The 18,470-nt window shown below is 35.2% G+C and overlaps 2 protein-coding genes across 3 annotated transcripts; one reads left to right on the forward strand and one right to left on the reverse strand.

Moving 5' to 3' along the window:
* The first annotated feature begins 3,457 nt into the window (after positions 1 to 3,457).
* Positions 3,458 to 6,394, forward strand: LOC111380998 (beta-D-glucosyl crocetin beta-1,6-glucosyltransferase-like). The gene is made up of 2 exons (XM_023004682.1): positions 3,458 to 4,872; positions 6,087 to 6,394. The coding sequence occupies exons 1-2, from the start codon at positions 3,531 to 3,533 to the stop codon at positions 6,140 to 6,142; spliced, it is 1,398 nt and encodes a 465-aa protein (XP_022860450.1). The 5' UTR covers positions 3,458 to 3,530; the 3' UTR covers positions 6,143 to 6,394.
* A 730-nt stretch (positions 6,395 to 7,124) lies between these two features.
* LOC111380985 (pleiotropic drug resistance protein 2-like) lies at positions 7,125 to 15,914 on the reverse strand. 2 transcript variants are annotated; one of them, XM_023004668.1, is made up of 20 exons: positions 15,202 to 15,914; positions 14,933 to 15,053; positions 14,627 to 14,715; positions 14,286 to 14,370; positions 13,765 to 14,055; positions 13,593 to 13,683; positions 12,565 to 13,465; positions 12,301 to 12,461; positions 12,044 to 12,147; positions 11,773 to 11,938; positions 11,562 to 11,687; positions 10,933 to 11,072; positions 10,455 to 10,832; positions 10,092 to 10,382; positions 9,795 to 9,878; positions 9,518 to 9,651; positions 9,201 to 9,428; positions 8,947 to 9,118; positions 8,587 to 8,841; positions 7,125 to 7,576 (listed from the first exon to the last, which is right to left on the reverse strand). In XM_023004668.1, the coding sequence occupies exons 1-20, from the start codon at positions 15,606 to 15,608 to the stop codon at positions 7,307 to 7,309; spliced, it is 4,494 nt and encodes a 1,497-aa protein (XP_022860436.1). In that variant the 5' UTR covers positions 15,609 to 15,914; the 3' UTR covers positions 7,125 to 7,306. The 2 variants fall into 2 exon arrangements, with proteins under 2 accessions (XP_022860436.1, XP_022860438.1); XM_023004670.1 differs by having other exon boundaries at positions 7,233 to 7,576; positions 10,500 to 10,832.
* Between the last annotated feature and the right edge of the window lie 2,556 nt (positions 15,915 to 18,470).

Below are 18,470 nucleotides of genomic sequence, written 5' to 3' on the forward strand. Positions count from 1 at the left end.
TTGTGGGGGGTGCATGAGAGCCTATTAGATGATACTATATGTTGTCACTAGTGGACGTACAAGACATTAGCTTGATGCTAATAATTCTATTAATGAAATTCTAATCCTATGCATTTAAGAGACACTTGTAGACGACTCAGTTCTTGTGTATTTCTCCTAGCACATGTTCACTTAATGTTGTTAATTGAGCATAAATTTTTATATTAGCAACCTTTTCAATGTTTTCTAGCTGTTCTCCATAAATTTCTGATCCGTTTTGACTTACTATTCATGAACTACCAGGAATCGTGTGACCCGGGTAACCATTCAGATGTGACTGAAGAGCATAATGAGATTAGAACGCCCAAACCACCTTACACTGCAGGAGCAACAAGTTCAGGTAACTACCATTCAGATGTGACTGAAGAGCAAAATGAGATTAAAGCACCAGAACTGCCTTATATTGCTGGAGCAACAAGTTCAGATCACCAAGGAATGAAGTCACAGCCGGTGGAAGCTTACTTCTATGAAGAACCCCAAGCGTCCAAGAGTTTGCTGCCGTCTATTACAGATGCCAACGAGGGTAACTTAAGATGCAGTGGCATGATTTCTTTTGAATCTTCGGCAACAGAATTTTTACATCCTATTTCTATGGGGAGCAGTGATCAACAGTTTTCAGGAGAACATCATGATGCACCTTTGCATAGTTCTCATCAATGTTTGCCCGGCTGCACTTCAATTTACCCTTCAGCAAAGATCCCTTTATCTCAGGCTGGAAGCAATATGCCGATGTATGTCTCTTCAGGAAGCCCTTTGTCCCCTGATCTTGCAGTTACTCCTCGAGAAACTTTTACTGATTTGGGTTCTGTCCTCGAGAAACTTCAGCAAGCTAAATTGTCATTGAAACAAAATCTCAATAGCTCGCCGCTGGTACCCGGAGGAACTTCTGGCAATATTGTCAATCCATCTAATCCTGAAACAAACACTCTGGACAAGTTCAAAATTCCCGTTGCTTATCCTGGTCTTTTTAGGTTACCAACTGATAATGAGTTTGAAGCGATTAACAGAAGCAACCGTCCAGGCAGTGGTACACAGTTTGGTTTCACAAAGATATCTCCAGAAGGTGCTGGTGAAAGATTTTCTTCAAATCATTTTGTTGAATCTAGAAGTGCTTTCGTTGGTGACCAGTTTCTCAATGTTTCCCCGAGCTCTGTTACTGAAATCAGGCCAGGAGTTTCTATGCAAGGGTCGCTGTCTCAGTCTGGATTGGGAGGTGCAGGTCCATCCTCTTCTGATAGATTGAACTATCGTAATCCTCACATGGACATTGTTCTTCCTTCTTCGAGTAATGATTTTTATCCTTTCCTCCCAGACTTCACGCTGAGATTACCTTCAAGTGAAGGAATTTCAAGAACCTTTCCAAGTTCAGAATTAGGGGTACCACCGGTCACTCGCTTCTCTTCATATGATGATCGATATCGACCTAATATGTATAGATAGCCATCTGCTACTTGAGCAACTCAATTATCCTGCCTGGAATTCTGATATTGGACTTTATAGTAGATCCTTCGTTTTTTTCTTATTTTATCTCCCTTTCCTTTCGTTGTAAGTTGAATCTTGGTGGGGATACGAGCGGTACTGGAACATGAATATGTGATCATGAACATCTTACCTTCTGATACAGTTTACATTCTACTGAATGCCACAGCCTCTCTGTTAAAGTTCACTTTGCCATGGTCCATTCTGATCAAGTCTACGTCTTCTATGCTTGGTCATTCGTAGCTTAGCCTTTGTGTTTAATGTATTTTAAACGTCGACTTCAAACTATTGAGAATATCAAGACATGCAGATATCTCCAACAAGCCGCCAGTGTTGCTGATAAAACAGTGCATGAAAGGGCGGGCAATCAACATCGTCCTCCACAACCAGCCAATGCACTCCCTTATCGCAGCCGTAAGCTCCACCTTAGATGGTAAAAGAATATGATTGGCTTTGATCTGGTATGTTAAGAATTATATGAAGGTTGTGAATGATTAATAAATGATTTGTCACTTTGGATAGTAAAAAATTATGATTTACGTTTCATTCGGTTAATTTGACATCGAAATTCTTGACCAAGATAAATACGCAAGTCAAAAAGAGTTTGGCTATTGTTGAATGTTGACTTAAGAATGGGATGAAAGATATGATCAATAATCGAGATTGACACACTCATATCTCGTAATTAATCGGATTATATTGATGGAATGATTATAATTTTACGTTAAATGAACAAGTTTGATTTTCTCATATACTTTATATTTTCGATCATATGTATTGTCCTGACACATTGTTTAATGTCAATCAAGAACGACTTATGTGAATTAATTAATTTAGGTGAATGAATAATAAATTGAAATAGACTTTATTTCTTTTCCATGAAAATTGTCAATTAAAGGGATATAATTTGTTACAATTGTCGATAGAATATATTTCCGTTGTCGAAAAAAAAGGCTTGAAAACCCAATTCTCATCAAAACCAAAGGAAAATCAATTTCTTAAAAACCTAAAAATGTGGTCACGTGGGGGTTGGGTAAAACCAATTCCATGGAAAATTTTGCCCATCAAACATACCATTTGGGTGGAAAATGAAAAATTCATTTTCTATGAAAGATGAAACATATCAAACAGGTCCTAAATGTTTTTTGAAGAAAAATTAGATGTTAAATATAAAATGTCTGTTGGAGTACTTAAAAATGGTTACTTTGTATATTTATGGACGGGCCACATTTACGCCTCTAATAATCAATGGGACTTCACTCTAAAATCAATTGATTTTAGATTTGAAGGGAATTGAATACTAATTGCAATGTTTGACATTTTATAATAAATAAGAACTAAACAAGACGCGTGTGAAATAATTTGTTTGTTACGTGTAGTTGTAGCAATCCATGGCCTCAAATGATTGTGAAAATTTCAATGATAAAAGCTTTGAAGCAAACGCGAGCTGTCAAAATTGCCGGCTGGACAGTCACTCGTTTAGACAGATTTTGGAATATCTAAATTTTTATTATTGTGTAACCTTTGTTTACCAAACTTTGCAATCTCCAACATTGAATTTTCAGCCTTGCAACACAAGACATCTATTAATAATATCGATCATGATTCACGACAAGATTTCAAAATTAAGCTCATGTTTGATGGGATTAAAATTAATTTTTTTAGTTGATAAAAGTTGATGAAATCTGTGACTGAAAAGTCATAAATCCCACAAAAAAGTGGAGTTAAATTTGATTTATTAACTTTCAGATTTTGAAAAGTTTTAGATCCCATAAAATATGTAGTAAAATTTAATTTATTAACTTTGATTCAAATTAATATCTGAATTTTAATTTTGACTAAAATAAAGCCTCTACAGGCATATTCTTGATTAAGATCCACAATACTTTCCAACCTTAATAACCTCAGATGTCACATTGTTCAAGAAATCGTAAATGTTTTGAAGTAAACGTGAAACGGAACACAGAAGTTGACAAAAAACATAGAGAGAGAGAGAGAGAGAGAGAGAGAGGATGGGTTCAGAAAATTTAGGTTTGAAGGTTTTCATGTTTCCATGGCTGGCCTATGGTCACATATCTCCATTTCTAGAGTTGGCCAAGAGATTATCAGACAGAAATATTCATACATATTTTTGTTCAACCCCAGTTAATCTCAATTTCTTTAAGACTAAAATCCCCGAAAAGTATTCCAATTCCATTCAACTTGTGGAACTTCATCTTCCATCCTTGCCTGAACTTCCTCCTCACTACCACACAACCAATGGCCTTCCACTGCATCTCCAACCAACTCTCCGAAAGGCTCTTAAATTGGCAAGGCCTAATTTATCCAATATCCTAAAAACTCTGGAGCCGGACTTGTTAATACACGATGTTACATATCAATGGGCTGCAGCGTTTTCACTGTCCCATGATATTCCAGCTATTTCTTTCTGTACTGGTGGTGCAACGATGGTTTCATATTTCTGTCATGTTTCAATGAAACCAGGGACTGAATACCCCTTTGAGGCCATTCGCCTTTCAGATTTTGAGCAACAAATGTTGTATTCGACCATGATATCCTACAGAAAAGAAGCTGCTGAGGAAGACCCTGGTGATAAGGTACCTCCAGAAGCCTGTAAAACCATGTTAATGAAAAGCTCTAGAGAGATTGAAGGGAAATATATGGACTATCTCTCTGAAATGATCAACCGGGAGATTATGCCTGTTGGTGCACTCTTTCCCTATCCGGTTAGCCATAATGAGGAAAACGAGCTCTTGGAATGGCTAGGGAAGAAAAAGGAGTTTTCTAGCGTCTTGGTATCCTTTGGGAGTGAGTATTACTTGAAAAAAGAAGAGATTGAAGAGATAGCATATGGATTAGAGCTTAGCAATGTTAACTTCATATGGGTCATCAGGTTCCCTGCGGGGGAGAATATTAGAGTTGAAGAAGCACTACCTGAGGGATTTCTCAAGAGGATTGGAGAGAGAGGAAGGGTTGTGGAAGGATGGGCTCCACAAACACAAATTTTAGGGCATTCAAGTATTGGTGGATTTGTAAGTCACTGTGGTTGGGGTTCTATGATGGAAAGTATTGAATTTGGGGTTCCAATCATTGCCATGCCCATGCATCTTGACCAGCCTTTGAATGCCAAGCTTGTGGTGGAGCTTGGTGTAGGAGTGGAGGTTGTCAGAGATGAGAAAGGGAGGCTTCAAAGAGAAGAAATAGCAAAAGTGATCAAAGATATTGTAATTGGGACTATAGGGGAAAATGTAAGGAGAAAAGTCGGAGAACAAAGAGAGAATACAAGATTAAGAAGTCAAGAAGAGCTGGATGGAGTAGTTCGGAAGCTTGCACAACTTTGTGGGAAGAGTGCAGGTACTAAATATTTCTGATTGCAAATTTGAGCAACAAAATGAAGTTGCCGAAACCCAAACTCGGATAATAATGAACTTTATAGCAGAGCTATCTCAGAAAAATAGCCTTGATAGAAACACTCACAAATGCCTATATGTCTTGCTCTAAATCTCAAATTATCCCTTTTTGCATAATATGGCTAATATAAACTAACGTAGCACATAACACAGTCTAGAAGAGATTTCACTTCAATCTTCATTCAATTTTTATATCAGCTGGCATTATCTGCAAATTTAATGTGAATGCCTGAAGTTATGTTAATAGAATCCTTCTGTTTTGAAGAGAGAAGCATTTGTATCAGTATCAGTTGAACATAAGATTACATCAGGGATTCTTAGTTCCTAGCACTTAATACTCGTCTAAACTACAAGAACCTGTCACCACACACACACAACACACATATATATATATATAGAGAGAGAGAGAGAGTACAGATGCTTCAGTACACTTGAGAAAGTTGTTTCTGTGATTATGATCATAGTAATCTATTAATATAGGTTTCATAGGAACACTCACCAGTGTCTAGAGCTCTTTCTGTAAACAGCGTGTCATGCAACATCTGATGAATTAGTGCTTGATGAATGCAAGACTGAAAGATATTGGAAAATCTCATATCATCCCTCTTTGCATAATTCGGCTAACATTTATGAATGCAGAACATAAACACACAGTAGAGAGGAAATTTGGTTTCATTTTCTGTCAGTTTTGTATCAGCTGGAAATATCTGCAAAATTAATGTGACTGCATGATGTTATTTTAATAGAACCTTATGTAAAATACCATAATTCAACTTTTCTGTTTAAAAAATGTTATAAAATCATTTTTCTGTTATTCATTCTGTTTTCAAGATATTACATTTGCATCATTTAAAGATAAGATGAAAACAGGAATTCATACTTCACTTCAACTTGTACTCATTCTCTAATCTCTGCCACAAATATCTATGAATACGCATGCTTCAATTCCTTTGCACCGGGGAATTGCACAAAGTTTAAGCAGCTGAAATTATTTTCTGTATTCGAGTTAAGTTGTTCGAATCCCTCAAAGAATTGTTAGCAATAGTTCAATACAACATGTCAATATTGGCATCACCACAAAATTTTTTGCAGAAATGCAAGCTATTAAACTAGCAATATGATTGAAAACCAATTCAATGCCTATTCTTTTTTTCGCAGGGAAATTACTTCAAACGGATGATGGACGAACTTGTCTTACAGTTGACTACAACTAGCAGCAAGTTTCATGAAGCCTCGATCCAATTTAGCTTTAAAAAAAGCAATCCAGTTGCAGATTATCAGTTGGAAAAATAAGATAGTAAATTAGTAACAGCAGTTCTTTAAGGAAATTCCCGAGTTTTTTTATTTCTCTGTCTATTGATTACCTTTTGAACCAAAATATGTCTAGATTGTAACCTTTTGCATACTATCACATAAATCTTGATGAATAATATAAAACCAGAGATGCGCAGTTCTGTTCTGTGTCATGATTTTTTTTTTTTTTTTTTTCAAATACAAAATGTTGCAATATTATAAGTAAAAGAGAAAAATAAATTCTCCTCTAACATTTAAGTGGGACAGAGACCCCCACTGACTCCACCTCCCTCCGCCACTGCTAAGTTGTTCAAAAAATTATGAATAATTAAATTTACTTTTCAAGTTACCTAAGTTGACATAAATTGAGCTGAAAACTCGACCCCCGGTTCCCTTAACTAAGCCATTGTCTATGAGTTGTCGGCTCATTTTTCAACAGACGTGGTAACTAAAGTAGGCACGAAACAAACGTTAAGTACAGTCTCTGACCACACCAGTCTTTTGGCCAGCAATTGCAATGGCTTTCATGAATGCGTCGATCTCAGAAACTTGGTATTGCGTAACGGAAAGAGTGTTGATGGAAGACTTGGGAACTGAATATGAATAGGAGGTGGCTGAATCGGAAGTTTTGTCTCTACCACATACGCCAACCTTTTATATGCGCACACAAGATGATATCAAGTGGCATAAAACTCAAATACGATGTATTACTGAGAAATCCTATTCTCAAAGTTCCCATGAAATTCATCTTTCTGATTTCCAGATTTTCAAACACTCCTTTGTCCCTGATACTTAATACCAAAAATTTTCCAGCTCTTTGAAGCCAAAGCCGCGATTAATCACATAATTCGTCTTTCAACTTGAGACCAAAATAGAGAATCAAACTTTGATACATAAACTAGCTGTCCGACAGGAAGCTTTATTTAAACTTGGCAAAACCTTTATTTGAAAATCAGTATTAAATTACACATTGCTGTCAGAAATTTGCTTTTAAATCGTACACAGAGATCCGTTTCTTTATCTATTCTAGTTCACCATACAAGAATGTGTATGTCCAGAATTCTACTGAAATTCAAGAATTCCCCTTATCTCCTTTGGAAGTTCAGGTACTTGATAGCGTAGGCAAAGACAAAGCAGAAAAGGACCGCCCAGGCAACATGTGCAGCAGCAACAGCTCCAAGGAAGTCATGTTCGAAACCTAGGAAACTCTTAAGGTAATCCTTTAACGGAATATCACCAAGGCCCGGCACTTCTACTGGTTCAGTTTTATCACCCACCTGAGATGTCACAAGCCCGTATATTGTCCATGCGACTGGAGAACCCCAGTAATACCACCTCCACCATATTGGGATTTCCTAAAACATCAAGCATTCAAGAACAATAAGACTTTATCAGTGAAGAAACTTATCAAAAGCAGTTAACATATAGTTGAGTTAAAAAAGGAACAAGCATTTGAACAGCACTACTGAGATAGAAGATCAGAAAATTTATTGTGTGAAAAAACCCCAGTTCAGTCTCGTGCAAGCGTGGCTTAAAATCAATCTTGTTCCAACAATCGTATAACAATAACACACAAACGAATATGAATTCATATTCTGTCTCTAAAAGAACTAATTACACTGTTTATCATTCTTAACCAGCACAAAGTTAGTTTAACTAAGAAAATTAGGAAACGTTTCAGAATTTGGAAATTGTATTAAAAGTATGTTTGAAAAGTGTTTATAAACTGTTTAAATTATAAATAGATAGAAATGAGCTATATATAAGTGGATAATACTTTTAGATCTCTCGAAATGAGTGGATAAAAGTGACCTGAGTGTTTATAAATAGATTATAAACATGAGCTACAAATAGGCTAAGTTTAAAAATAAAGATTGTAACTTGAACAGAACCAATTCCTAATGTGATTTCAGAAAAACCCTTCATACTCTATAGACATAATAAAAGTTTCACGCTGTCAATTTAAACAAGTAACTATCTCTAGTCTTTAAAGTTTAAACTCTGGTTTTATATAAACTTAGTATGGTATTTGTTCTACTTTTGGTGATTTTATTTGCTCAGTAGTCATTTTCTACTATTTTATTTTTAATTTCTTGTCCAGGGAAGAAAGCATGCATCCTACAAAATTGTTCAATTAATGTTTTGCATGAAATGGTTGCGACTAACTACAACTCTTTGTTCTACAATGTATTCATTGTACCTTCCCAAGCAAGGACATAAGCATAACTCTGCTTACATGCGTCATACTGATTGTACAAAAGTAGATTCATACTTTCATTTTACTTTTTGATCATTTTTCCCCCAAGGAACCACACTCAACAAATAAACACTGAATATTACTTGTCATATTCCTTGATTTACTTACCGTTCTTGAGATAAGGAAACCGGAGAACAAATTCCAAAAGCTGAGGAAAAACGACATGACAATTGCAGCAATCTGGTAACTTGGAGTGAGTGCCACAAGCATCATTCCATATGATGTGAAGTAGACAAAACACATAAATACATAGAAATAGAACCAAAAGAATTTGTCAGCTTGCCAGTGGAATCCGATCATGGAGTAAAGGAGAAGGCTATATATGAAAGTCTGGATACCGACGTAAATGGTCTCAATAGCCACCTGCATGTATGATAAAACAGAATTAGTTTTTACATCATCAAGTCAATATGTTTTAGACAAATTGAGCATGGATTTGGATTATTCATGATACTAAGTTTCCGTTACCTGAGCAAATGCATAAGGTAATGCCGAATACATTCCTGCTGCCTTTTCACGATAAAAGACGGTTCTCTCAACTGCTACAACCGATTGCACAGCAGAAGTATTTGTTCCTCCAAGGAACATAACAGCAGAATACATAGCTCCGAGTAAATTCATGAGGTCTTGTTGTTTAGACCTATTAAAGAAATGATGGGATGTAAAATAAAAGATCAAAAAAAGAAGACAGACCTTGTGTCACTGTTTATTAGGGAACTTACATATTTCTCCCCTTCTTCCAGAAAATAACTCCAAATATAATCCCAATAATTGTTGTCATAAAAAACCTAATGGCATTGTATTGAGGATGCCTCCAGTAAGACAAGTAATGCTTCCAGAAGCAAGCTTTGCACTGAGATATAAAGGATTGGGCATATTTTGTAGGAAAATACAGGTCACTGGACCCTGGGGCTGGAGAGCTGATCTGTTTGATAAGTGCTTGTGTCCTCCTGAGAACAAGAGCAAGAGAGATTCGGGATTTTAGGTAGAAAAGTAAAACCAGAAAATAAACAACACAGAATTCGTGTTCTATGTTTACCTGTATAAATCAGAGTTGGCATAAATTTCGGCAAACTCCACATTAAGTTGAGCCTCAACTGCAGGAGTACTGATCTCAAGCATCCAAGTAGCAGGATTGTAACCTTCATTGATCTTTGGAACCCCAGGTATAGACTAGAAAAAGAGAGGCATGCTCAATTCCGAGTTTAAAATAAAAAATAAAGACTAAAAATGGTTTCCATACGCTGGGTTTGCTGAAGGAATCACATAAACATGCTAAATAGTAAACACTATCTTTATCACCCAGAAATACTTACTTGAAAATATTCTATTAACAAGCAAGAATGATGACCAAGAGGTCCACCATAAACAACTTGTCCTCCTCTCTTCATCAACAATAGCTGCAGGAAAAATATTTTTGCGATTTAAGAACAAGAAGCTGAGAAACTATTCACAAAGTGAAATTCTAAAACTTAAGGGCATGTTTGTCATGCAGTGCGATGGGACTCGACAGTACAATAGAAAAGATTTTAACATTTTTTTCTGCCTCAATATTGTACATACCGTCCAATCCACTCTACCAGACATTCTGAAAAGATTTGAACGTATAATACCTCATCAAAAGCTTCAAAAATATCTATACTTGGTTGGTGAATAGTGCAGACAACAGTTCGTCCGGTATCTACGGTGTTTCGTACAGTGCGCATCACAATTGCTGCAGCTCTAGCATCAAGACCAGATGTGGGTTCGTCCATGAAGATTATGGATGGATTCGCAACCAGTTCTACAGCTATGGTGAGCCTCTTTCTCTGTTCAGTTGACAGACCATCTACTCCTGGAAGACCAACTAAAGCATCTCTCAAGGGATTCAACTCGACCAACTCCATTACTTCCTCAACAAACATCTAACAGAGAAAAGATCATTAGTTGAAACTAACTCAAATCAAAGGCAAAAAATATCATCGGATGTAGGCCACCTCTTGCAGTGAAAAGTAACAAAGATCCCCTGCAAGTTGACAAACCTTTCGTGTTTGCTTGTTCACATCTGGAGAAAGACGCAACCAAGCAGAGTACAGAAGGGACTCGTACACTGTTACGTGGGGAGAATGAATATCATTTTGTTCACAGTAACCGCTGATGCGAGCAAAAGTTGATTGGTTCTTTGGATAACCAGAAATATTGATACTTCCTTCAATGTATCCACCAGTTTTTCTACCTGCCAACACATCCATCAAGGTGGTCTTCCCAGCACCACTAACACCAACTAATGCAGTTAGGACCCCTGGCCTGAAAGCACCACTTACATCTCTCAAGAGTTGAAGACGAGATTCTTCAATTCCTTGCTTTTTCATTTCCTGGCAAAAATTCATTTTTGTAAGATTTCATTGCCTTACTTGCAATACTATAGATAGAAGGATGCATCATGGAAGCGTATAACTCAGAAGAAGTGCTTACTGCCGGCATATCAACGTAGTAATTCACATGGTCAAAAGCGAGAGACAAGGGTGTGAAAGGAAGCACCATTCCTTTTTTCTTGGTTGAGCTCTCTCCAGAATTGTTTCCTTCGGACTTGTTCCTCACTGTCATATCTATACCTGCAATCATATGGGCCTATCAGACTAAATTGAAGACAACCAAGAAAAGGTAGCACAGTACAATCATGAATAAAAAAGCTACAAAGAAAGAAGTGATGACATTATTCTGACAATGACATGTAGAATCTCTTAATAATTATACAAGATAATTCCTTCAGGACCTAGTATTCTTCAAATTTGTTTGGGTGAAACTCACATAGACTCAATCCATGGAAAGCATTTTGGATCTAGTTTTACCTCAAATTCAAATAGTACAACTCTTGAAAAGCATAATCCAAGAACAGCGAAGACAAAGTTGCATAATCTATAAGAAATCAACTGAGATTCAGATATTTTTGTTCAATTCTGCACACGATAACTTTATTTTGTACTAATCAATCTAAGCACCAATCTGATCTTTCGTATAACTCAGTATCGTGTAATCACATTTAGAAGATCCAAAGACATTGCAAATTGAAAACATGAGTATCACAGGATACAATCTCAGACCTTCAGACTTTGGAGCAGCGGAGCCTGAAGAACTCTCGGTAGTTGATCTTTCATTAGAGACTGGATCCTTCTTTTTCTTATTTTCATTATCCTTATCCACAATAACAGATTTCGAATTGCCGAAGGCTGCATAAGTTTATATTATATGGTCAGAAGTAGAATCAGACTCAACAATTCTGACGGAAATTAAAAGAGCAGAGCTATATCTTACGATTCAGGTATGTCAGTGCCACAATAAAACAGATATTGAAGAGAATGGAAAATGCAAAGAGTGCAACAACACATATCCAATACATGTAGTCATCCATAAACATGCCCCTTGCCTTAAGAAGAACCTTCCCAACTGTAGGTTCGGGAAATCTTGGATCGGTGTTTGGCTAAGAAAGAGACAAAAAAAGAAGACATATTAAGAAAATCAAACATGTAAATGCAGAACCCAACGATACCAAAAGTAAAATCCACAAACTACCAAAAGAACTTACAGTACTCCATCTCTTATCAAGAAATTCATTAATGGCTATAGCATTCTGTCCATACATCATAGGAGAAATGTAATAGCCCCATATCATCCATGGTTCAATGTCATCTGCATATGTAAATCATTTATGTAAAGGTCATGCATGCGATGAAAAACATGTACACTCAAACTTTTATGCATAGATTTGTATATGTTATTACATAAACAACACTTCCACATATAAAATAAGAAGTGTTAACAATGGAGAGACGTGAAACTAACCTTTGGCAATAATAAAACCACCAAGGACAAAGACCATTAGTAGTGAAAAGGTACCAAGAGTGTTAGCAACAACTTGTGTTCTTCCAAGTGCGGCAATAAAACGGAAGAGGGATAAAGCCATTTGATGTAGAGCAAAAAATGCCAGTAGTTGGCGGAAAAATCTGAAAAATATGAGGTGAGACAATAAGATTGTAAATTTCTAATCTCATGTTTCTGTAAGCATGTGTTCTTCCAGGATTTCAAGATCAAAGTGCAAGAACATACCTACTGGCAGCAGGAGCGAAACCAATAGTGTAATAAGTAAGAACAATCCATATTAATGATTCCATTAGAGAGAGGGGGATCCTAAGAAGCCAAATTGGTAAAGAAAAAGCCCAAGCAGGGAAAAACAGAGCATCCCTTTGTTTGAAGAACACAGGAAGTCTAATAACTGTCAGGGCAAGTTCTGCTGTGCCATTAAACATCACATTAATGAGGCTGAAAAACAGTGCACCATAAAATTTTTGTCCATCTACGATTTGGCCAGATTTCATCTCTGTTCGGAAGAACACTGTAAAGGTTATAATTGACATAATAGTTATCTGGAATATCTTGAATATATACAAGAACGAGTTGCGTTTCATCAATAACCATTCCCTTGCCAAACATGCTTTGAAGAGTTCCATATTGGATATTCCATATTTATCAGTTACTAATGCAGCAGGATGGGCATTAGTTTTGTCATATGGAATTGATAGATCGTCAAAAAGCTTCTGCCCAATGTGGAAAGAGCTGAAGCGTTCCACAAACTCATCTACTGAGATATAGCTATAAGGTTCATTCTTCTTGAACCAGTATTGTTCCTGGTCCTTTTTAGAAGTAACCTCTTGCAGAAAATCTGCAACTCCTTTTCTTTCTGGACATTTGAACCCAACACTTTCAAAAAACTCAAGGATGTTTTCACGAGGACCCTGATAGACAATTTTTCCTTCTGAAAGCAAAATGATGTCATCAAAAAGTTCAAACGTTTCGGGGGCGGGTTGGAGAAGCGATATTATCATTGTAACATCCATGATATGAACCATTTGTCTCATATACTTGATTATTTGAAATGTTGTTGAACTGTCAAGACCAGTTGAGATCTCATCCATGTAGAAAACTTTCGCTGGTCCAACCAACATCTCTCCTGCATTTGAGCCAAAACATAAAAATGAGAATAAACTTACTGAAATCTGATCACAATGACAAAATAGTTAGCTTTATAAAATTTGGAAATACTGGAATTAATAATCAATTGGATCCTGTTCACAAACCAGTTGTGAGCCTCTTCTTCTGTCCACCAGAGATTCCCCTTCTCATCTCATCTCCCACCATTATATCAGCGCAAATGTCTAAACCAAGTATCTGTAATTTTTCCGTGACAACCATTAGTTTGATATAAATACTTCAGTTGACAAGAAATTTTCAACACTACGAGGAAACAACCTTGAGAACATAGTCCGTGACTAAACTAGATTCTTGTCCTGCCAATGCTGTGGCTTTCATGAACGCATCTATTTCGGGGTCAGGTTTGATTCCCGCATTTTTTTCTCGCCGGGACAATTCTACAAGGAGGTCATATCTGGTTCCGACTCCTAGACAACGCCCCGAAAAATTCAATGTTTCTCGGACAGTCAACTCTCCATGATGAAGGTCATGCTGGCTGATGTAAGAACAAGTCCTCTGGGGAATGAACTCTGACATTTCATGACCACAATACGTGATTTTCCCCGATACCTGCCATCAGAATTTGTAGAAAGGAGTGATTTAGGGAATAGAAGTCAACAAACAGTTACGCACTATTGGTTGGCATGTCTGAAAGGGAGGATTGGGTAGGGAGGACAAGGTAGCATCGGACAACATCAAGGATGAAAAAAGGGCTTAAATCTTGTCCATTTTACCATCCAGTCTTAACCACTAGTGCATAACAAACAGGCACAATAATCATATGATTAAGGACCACGCACCCTAAGACCCTTTTCCAGCTCTCCAGCAAGTGCCTTCATCAATGTAGTTTTCCCAGAGCTGGGAGGCCCAAGAAGCAGTGTCAACCTAAAAGCACAAAAATAAGAGATGAATTTGATCACACGATTCAATTGGCTACATCATTATGCACACGGTTTCATGTCATAAATACTCGTCAAACTCCAGGTCTCATCATGCAAAACTCAAAGATAAAGCTGTATCACAAGATCTTATGTTTCTTGTAACTTCTTTCTATAGCATAATGAAAAATTGCATAAACTTAGTATGACAAGTCAAATGTTTACTTATGGCAGCAGCATCTATATGATCTACGTTAACAAACCTTGATGGTTTTACGATTCCACTGACATCATGAAGTATCTTGACAACCCTTTTCTTGGAAGGGAGAATCTTCACTCTTTCAAGAACTCCCTGAAGACAGAAAAGGATTAAAAATAAACTTGCACGAGAACAGATACATTACCTTGACCTGAAACTTGAATGAAAACCGATTCAACATGAAAACTTAAATCATAATCAATATACATAAAATAAAATAAAATAAAAAGAGTCTAAAAAGCGTGTGAAATCCAATCTCAATTATAAGTTCATACCGTTGAAAATTCACTGTAAGAAATAAATCAATTACCTCAACCAGATTTAAGGCCGCATTCAGCAGAGTAGGAAGTGCCCTTGATCCTACATATGCATCTCCTTCAATAGACAAATGCTCATAACGAACTTCTACCGTGGGTATATCGATTCCAACCCTAATGAACAAAAGAGGAGAGTTTCAAAGATCCAATTCAGACTAAAAAAATTAGGAGTTATCATCTCATAAAAGCAAAAATTTGAACACCTAGAATTTTTAGCATCCACAAAGTCATTAATACATAGAGTAAATTGCTTTATTCTCACCTATCAGTCCTATCCCTTAGTCTCTGGAGGAACCTCTCATTATCTTCTTCGACGACTTTAAGAATGTTCTCCCTTAGCAACTTCTTATCTTGATTTCCCAGATGGGCAACATCAACCTCTTCACGAACAACTTTCCCATCATCCAACACTTGTTTAAGAATTCCTTTTCTTACACGATCATACGTGGGAAGCCTCTCAATGGCAGCCCACATAAGCTCATCTTGATCATCATACTCTCTCCCACTTCTGTGAAAAGCATCCTGTCCTGGTGCAGTAAAAACTTCTCGGACGCTAGCCGAAGCCCAACTCCTCGTACTGATAGATGCAAAGCTGAGTCTCCGACTGCCGGATCTCGGGCTTAGGGATCTGGCTGCTGCTAGCTCATCCCAGCCAAGATTTGCCGCCATGATTGGAAGAAAAAATCTCAAAAAATATAAAATAATAAACCCTCTTGCTTGATTTCAAACCCGCTTTATACTAAAGCTTCAAAGAACTCATCCAACCCACGAGCTAAATCGCCTCTTCACATCGACCAATATGTAAAGAACTAATGGAAGTCAGGCAAAATATACTCTCTCTCTCTCGATAAATATCTTGGATGGAAGCTGAGGTGGCTGAATATTGGAGCATCACTTTCCGGAGTGTAACTTTCAGTTTGATGGGATTTTTGAAATCTGCGGGGTGGCGTCTCTTGGCCTCTTCGCAGTGGACGAATGATTACCGGATTTAGGTTTATGTACAACTTGCGGAGCACAGATTTTTCTTCATTTCTACCGGACCATGCAATGTTGGATAAATCAGTTAAAAAAATAAAATAAATAAATATTCCCTTAAGCTTGAAACTTACAAAAAGTTAATTTTTTTTAAATAATTATAATAATAATTAAAAAAAATTCTTATTTAGACATCGAATAACTCATATTAAGTCTAGTTTACTATTATAAAAACTTTTATTTATTAATCGTCTAGATTTTAGATTCATAATTCTTAACTCCGCAAGAAACAATGTTAACGAAATAAATAGAATACTACAACAATTATAGTGGACTGTATCTCAATGGATGATATTAAAAACGGAATGAAAACTCGATTTTTTATATTGTCGACGTAGAACTTAATCAGAAAGAGACATTTAGATTAAAAAAAAAAACGAAAGAGAAAAATATATAATTTTGACTCAATAATTTTTCATAAAATGTAATCTTTAACTCCAAAAAAAACTTCTAACCGATAACAATGAATAAAATGAACTGCTTATTTGAATAACATAAAATAAAATCCTATCCAATAAAATGATAAAATTTAAATTATCCGAAAGTCTATCTTTTCTACTTATTTCGTTTATAGTAGATTTTTAGTTGTTTTTCGTGAATAGTAAACTGTCTAACTTTGCGGTCACAAATAATATAAATTAACAATGTACATGACAATTACAAGAAATTATACAAAAAAATAAAAATAAAAATGATAAGAGCATGTTTTCCTAAGCTCAAGAAATTTAGTTATAATAAAAATAATATTTCTTATTTATCAATTATATTAATGATATTATTTTTTATTCATCAAAGAAAGAATGATAAATTTTTTCAACAATAAGACACGAGTTTTATTATTATTATTATTATTTTTTTTTAAAATTTAACCAAACATGCGAATAGACATGGGCACAACCGCCTAATAAAGTAGGAAACCCCATTTGACCATCTAGAAGGATAGCGGAAAAATCGGTTTATGTTCCCATAAATATTCTCCACGTCATAGTATGCACATGAGAGTATTAATGTGAAAGTTATCGTACCAATCCGTCTCTACGATAGTCGTAGTTGGAAAGTATAGAAAACAAAATGTCTTATTCCGCCAACTAACTAAGCCTGGTCCCCATTTTTTAAATAAAAATGGGTGAAATAATTTTTTTTTTTTGAATAATAAGTAATTGAGAAAGAAAGAAAAATTTTCGATTCACGTATAATTTTATTTTATGAAAAATTGTGTAACTGAAAATAAGAGAGAGAAAAATAAAATGTAATTTAATGAGGGCTAAATTTGAATTTAAATTTAAATTTCACAATTTGGTTACATTTGGTTATCCGTGAACGTGATTACCCAAATTGCTGGAAATTATTCAGTTGGCACTCGAATCATAACTGATCTTTCACGTAAATGTTACACAAACAATCATAGCACTCCAAAAATGAAAATGAGAAATCAATGTTTGTTAATTTATTACAATGTTGAATTCATATTTTTTATTTTAATACTTTCTTGATGTGACATGGTGATAAATAGCATGCTACACGAGTGATTATGTGAAAGATTTAGTACAATATGATTATTAATTAAGCAATTTTCAACGATTTGAAAAATGGTGTGTCTTTTGAAAGTTGAAAATGGATGTATAGTTCCCGTTTGTTTCTCATTATTTGTCTATTAAAATAAAAAATACGATCGTTATTTATGATATCAATCCATCATATTTGACTTTCTATCTCTTGTGTAGGACCCGTAATGATTATATTTTTTATTTTTACATTAATGTGTTCCAAATGAGACCTTAGTTTTAAGAGTAAGCCCCTGTTTGACATCTATTCACATCTATTAAATTAAAAATGTATTACTATTCAAATCTACATTTTTTTATATATACTACATTCACTTTTAAAAAAATAATTATATTATATTTTTTATCTTATATAAATTTACCTAAATAGACATGAAAAATTAAATAAAAATATATTGTTCTAAATTCATCCACTGATGTTTATTTTCATAATTTTTTTATATTTTTTTAGAGTTTGTGGTTAATTAAAATTCTAATAATCATAAAACGTCATCTTTAACTAAAATCATAAAATATCCTCTTCAATGGAAATTAAAAATAAAAAATGAACACATTATTGAAGTTATAATTTCTTCATGATATGAAAAATGAATACTTATTTTTTATGCTTTTTTTCAAGTATTGACTTGATAGATGAAATTTCAAAATAAGTTTCAATACTTGCCCAAGTATTTTTACATTGTAAAAAGAAATAAACTTAAAATTATCAGCTAAAATACAAACAGTCAAAATCATGAGTTTATAAGAAAAAAATTAATTGATATATGATTTGAGGAGGAATTTGTTTGGTTATGTGAGCAGTATATTTTTGAGAGAATCATATAAATTCAAAAAAAGAAATTCTCTAATCTTTATTACTAAATTTTAAAGCACCGACATGACAATATAGAAAAAAAAACCAAAATAAATGTTAATAGTGATTTGATGAATA

The sequence above is a fragment of the Olea europaea genome, unplaced genomic scaffold, assembly GCF_002742605.1.
Source record: "Olea europaea var. sylvestris unplaced genomic scaffold, O_europaea_v1 scaffold224, whole genome shotgun sequence".
In the NCBI taxonomy this organism is placed as follows: Eukaryota; Viridiplantae; Streptophyta; class Magnoliopsida; order Lamiales; family Oleaceae; genus Olea; species Olea europaea.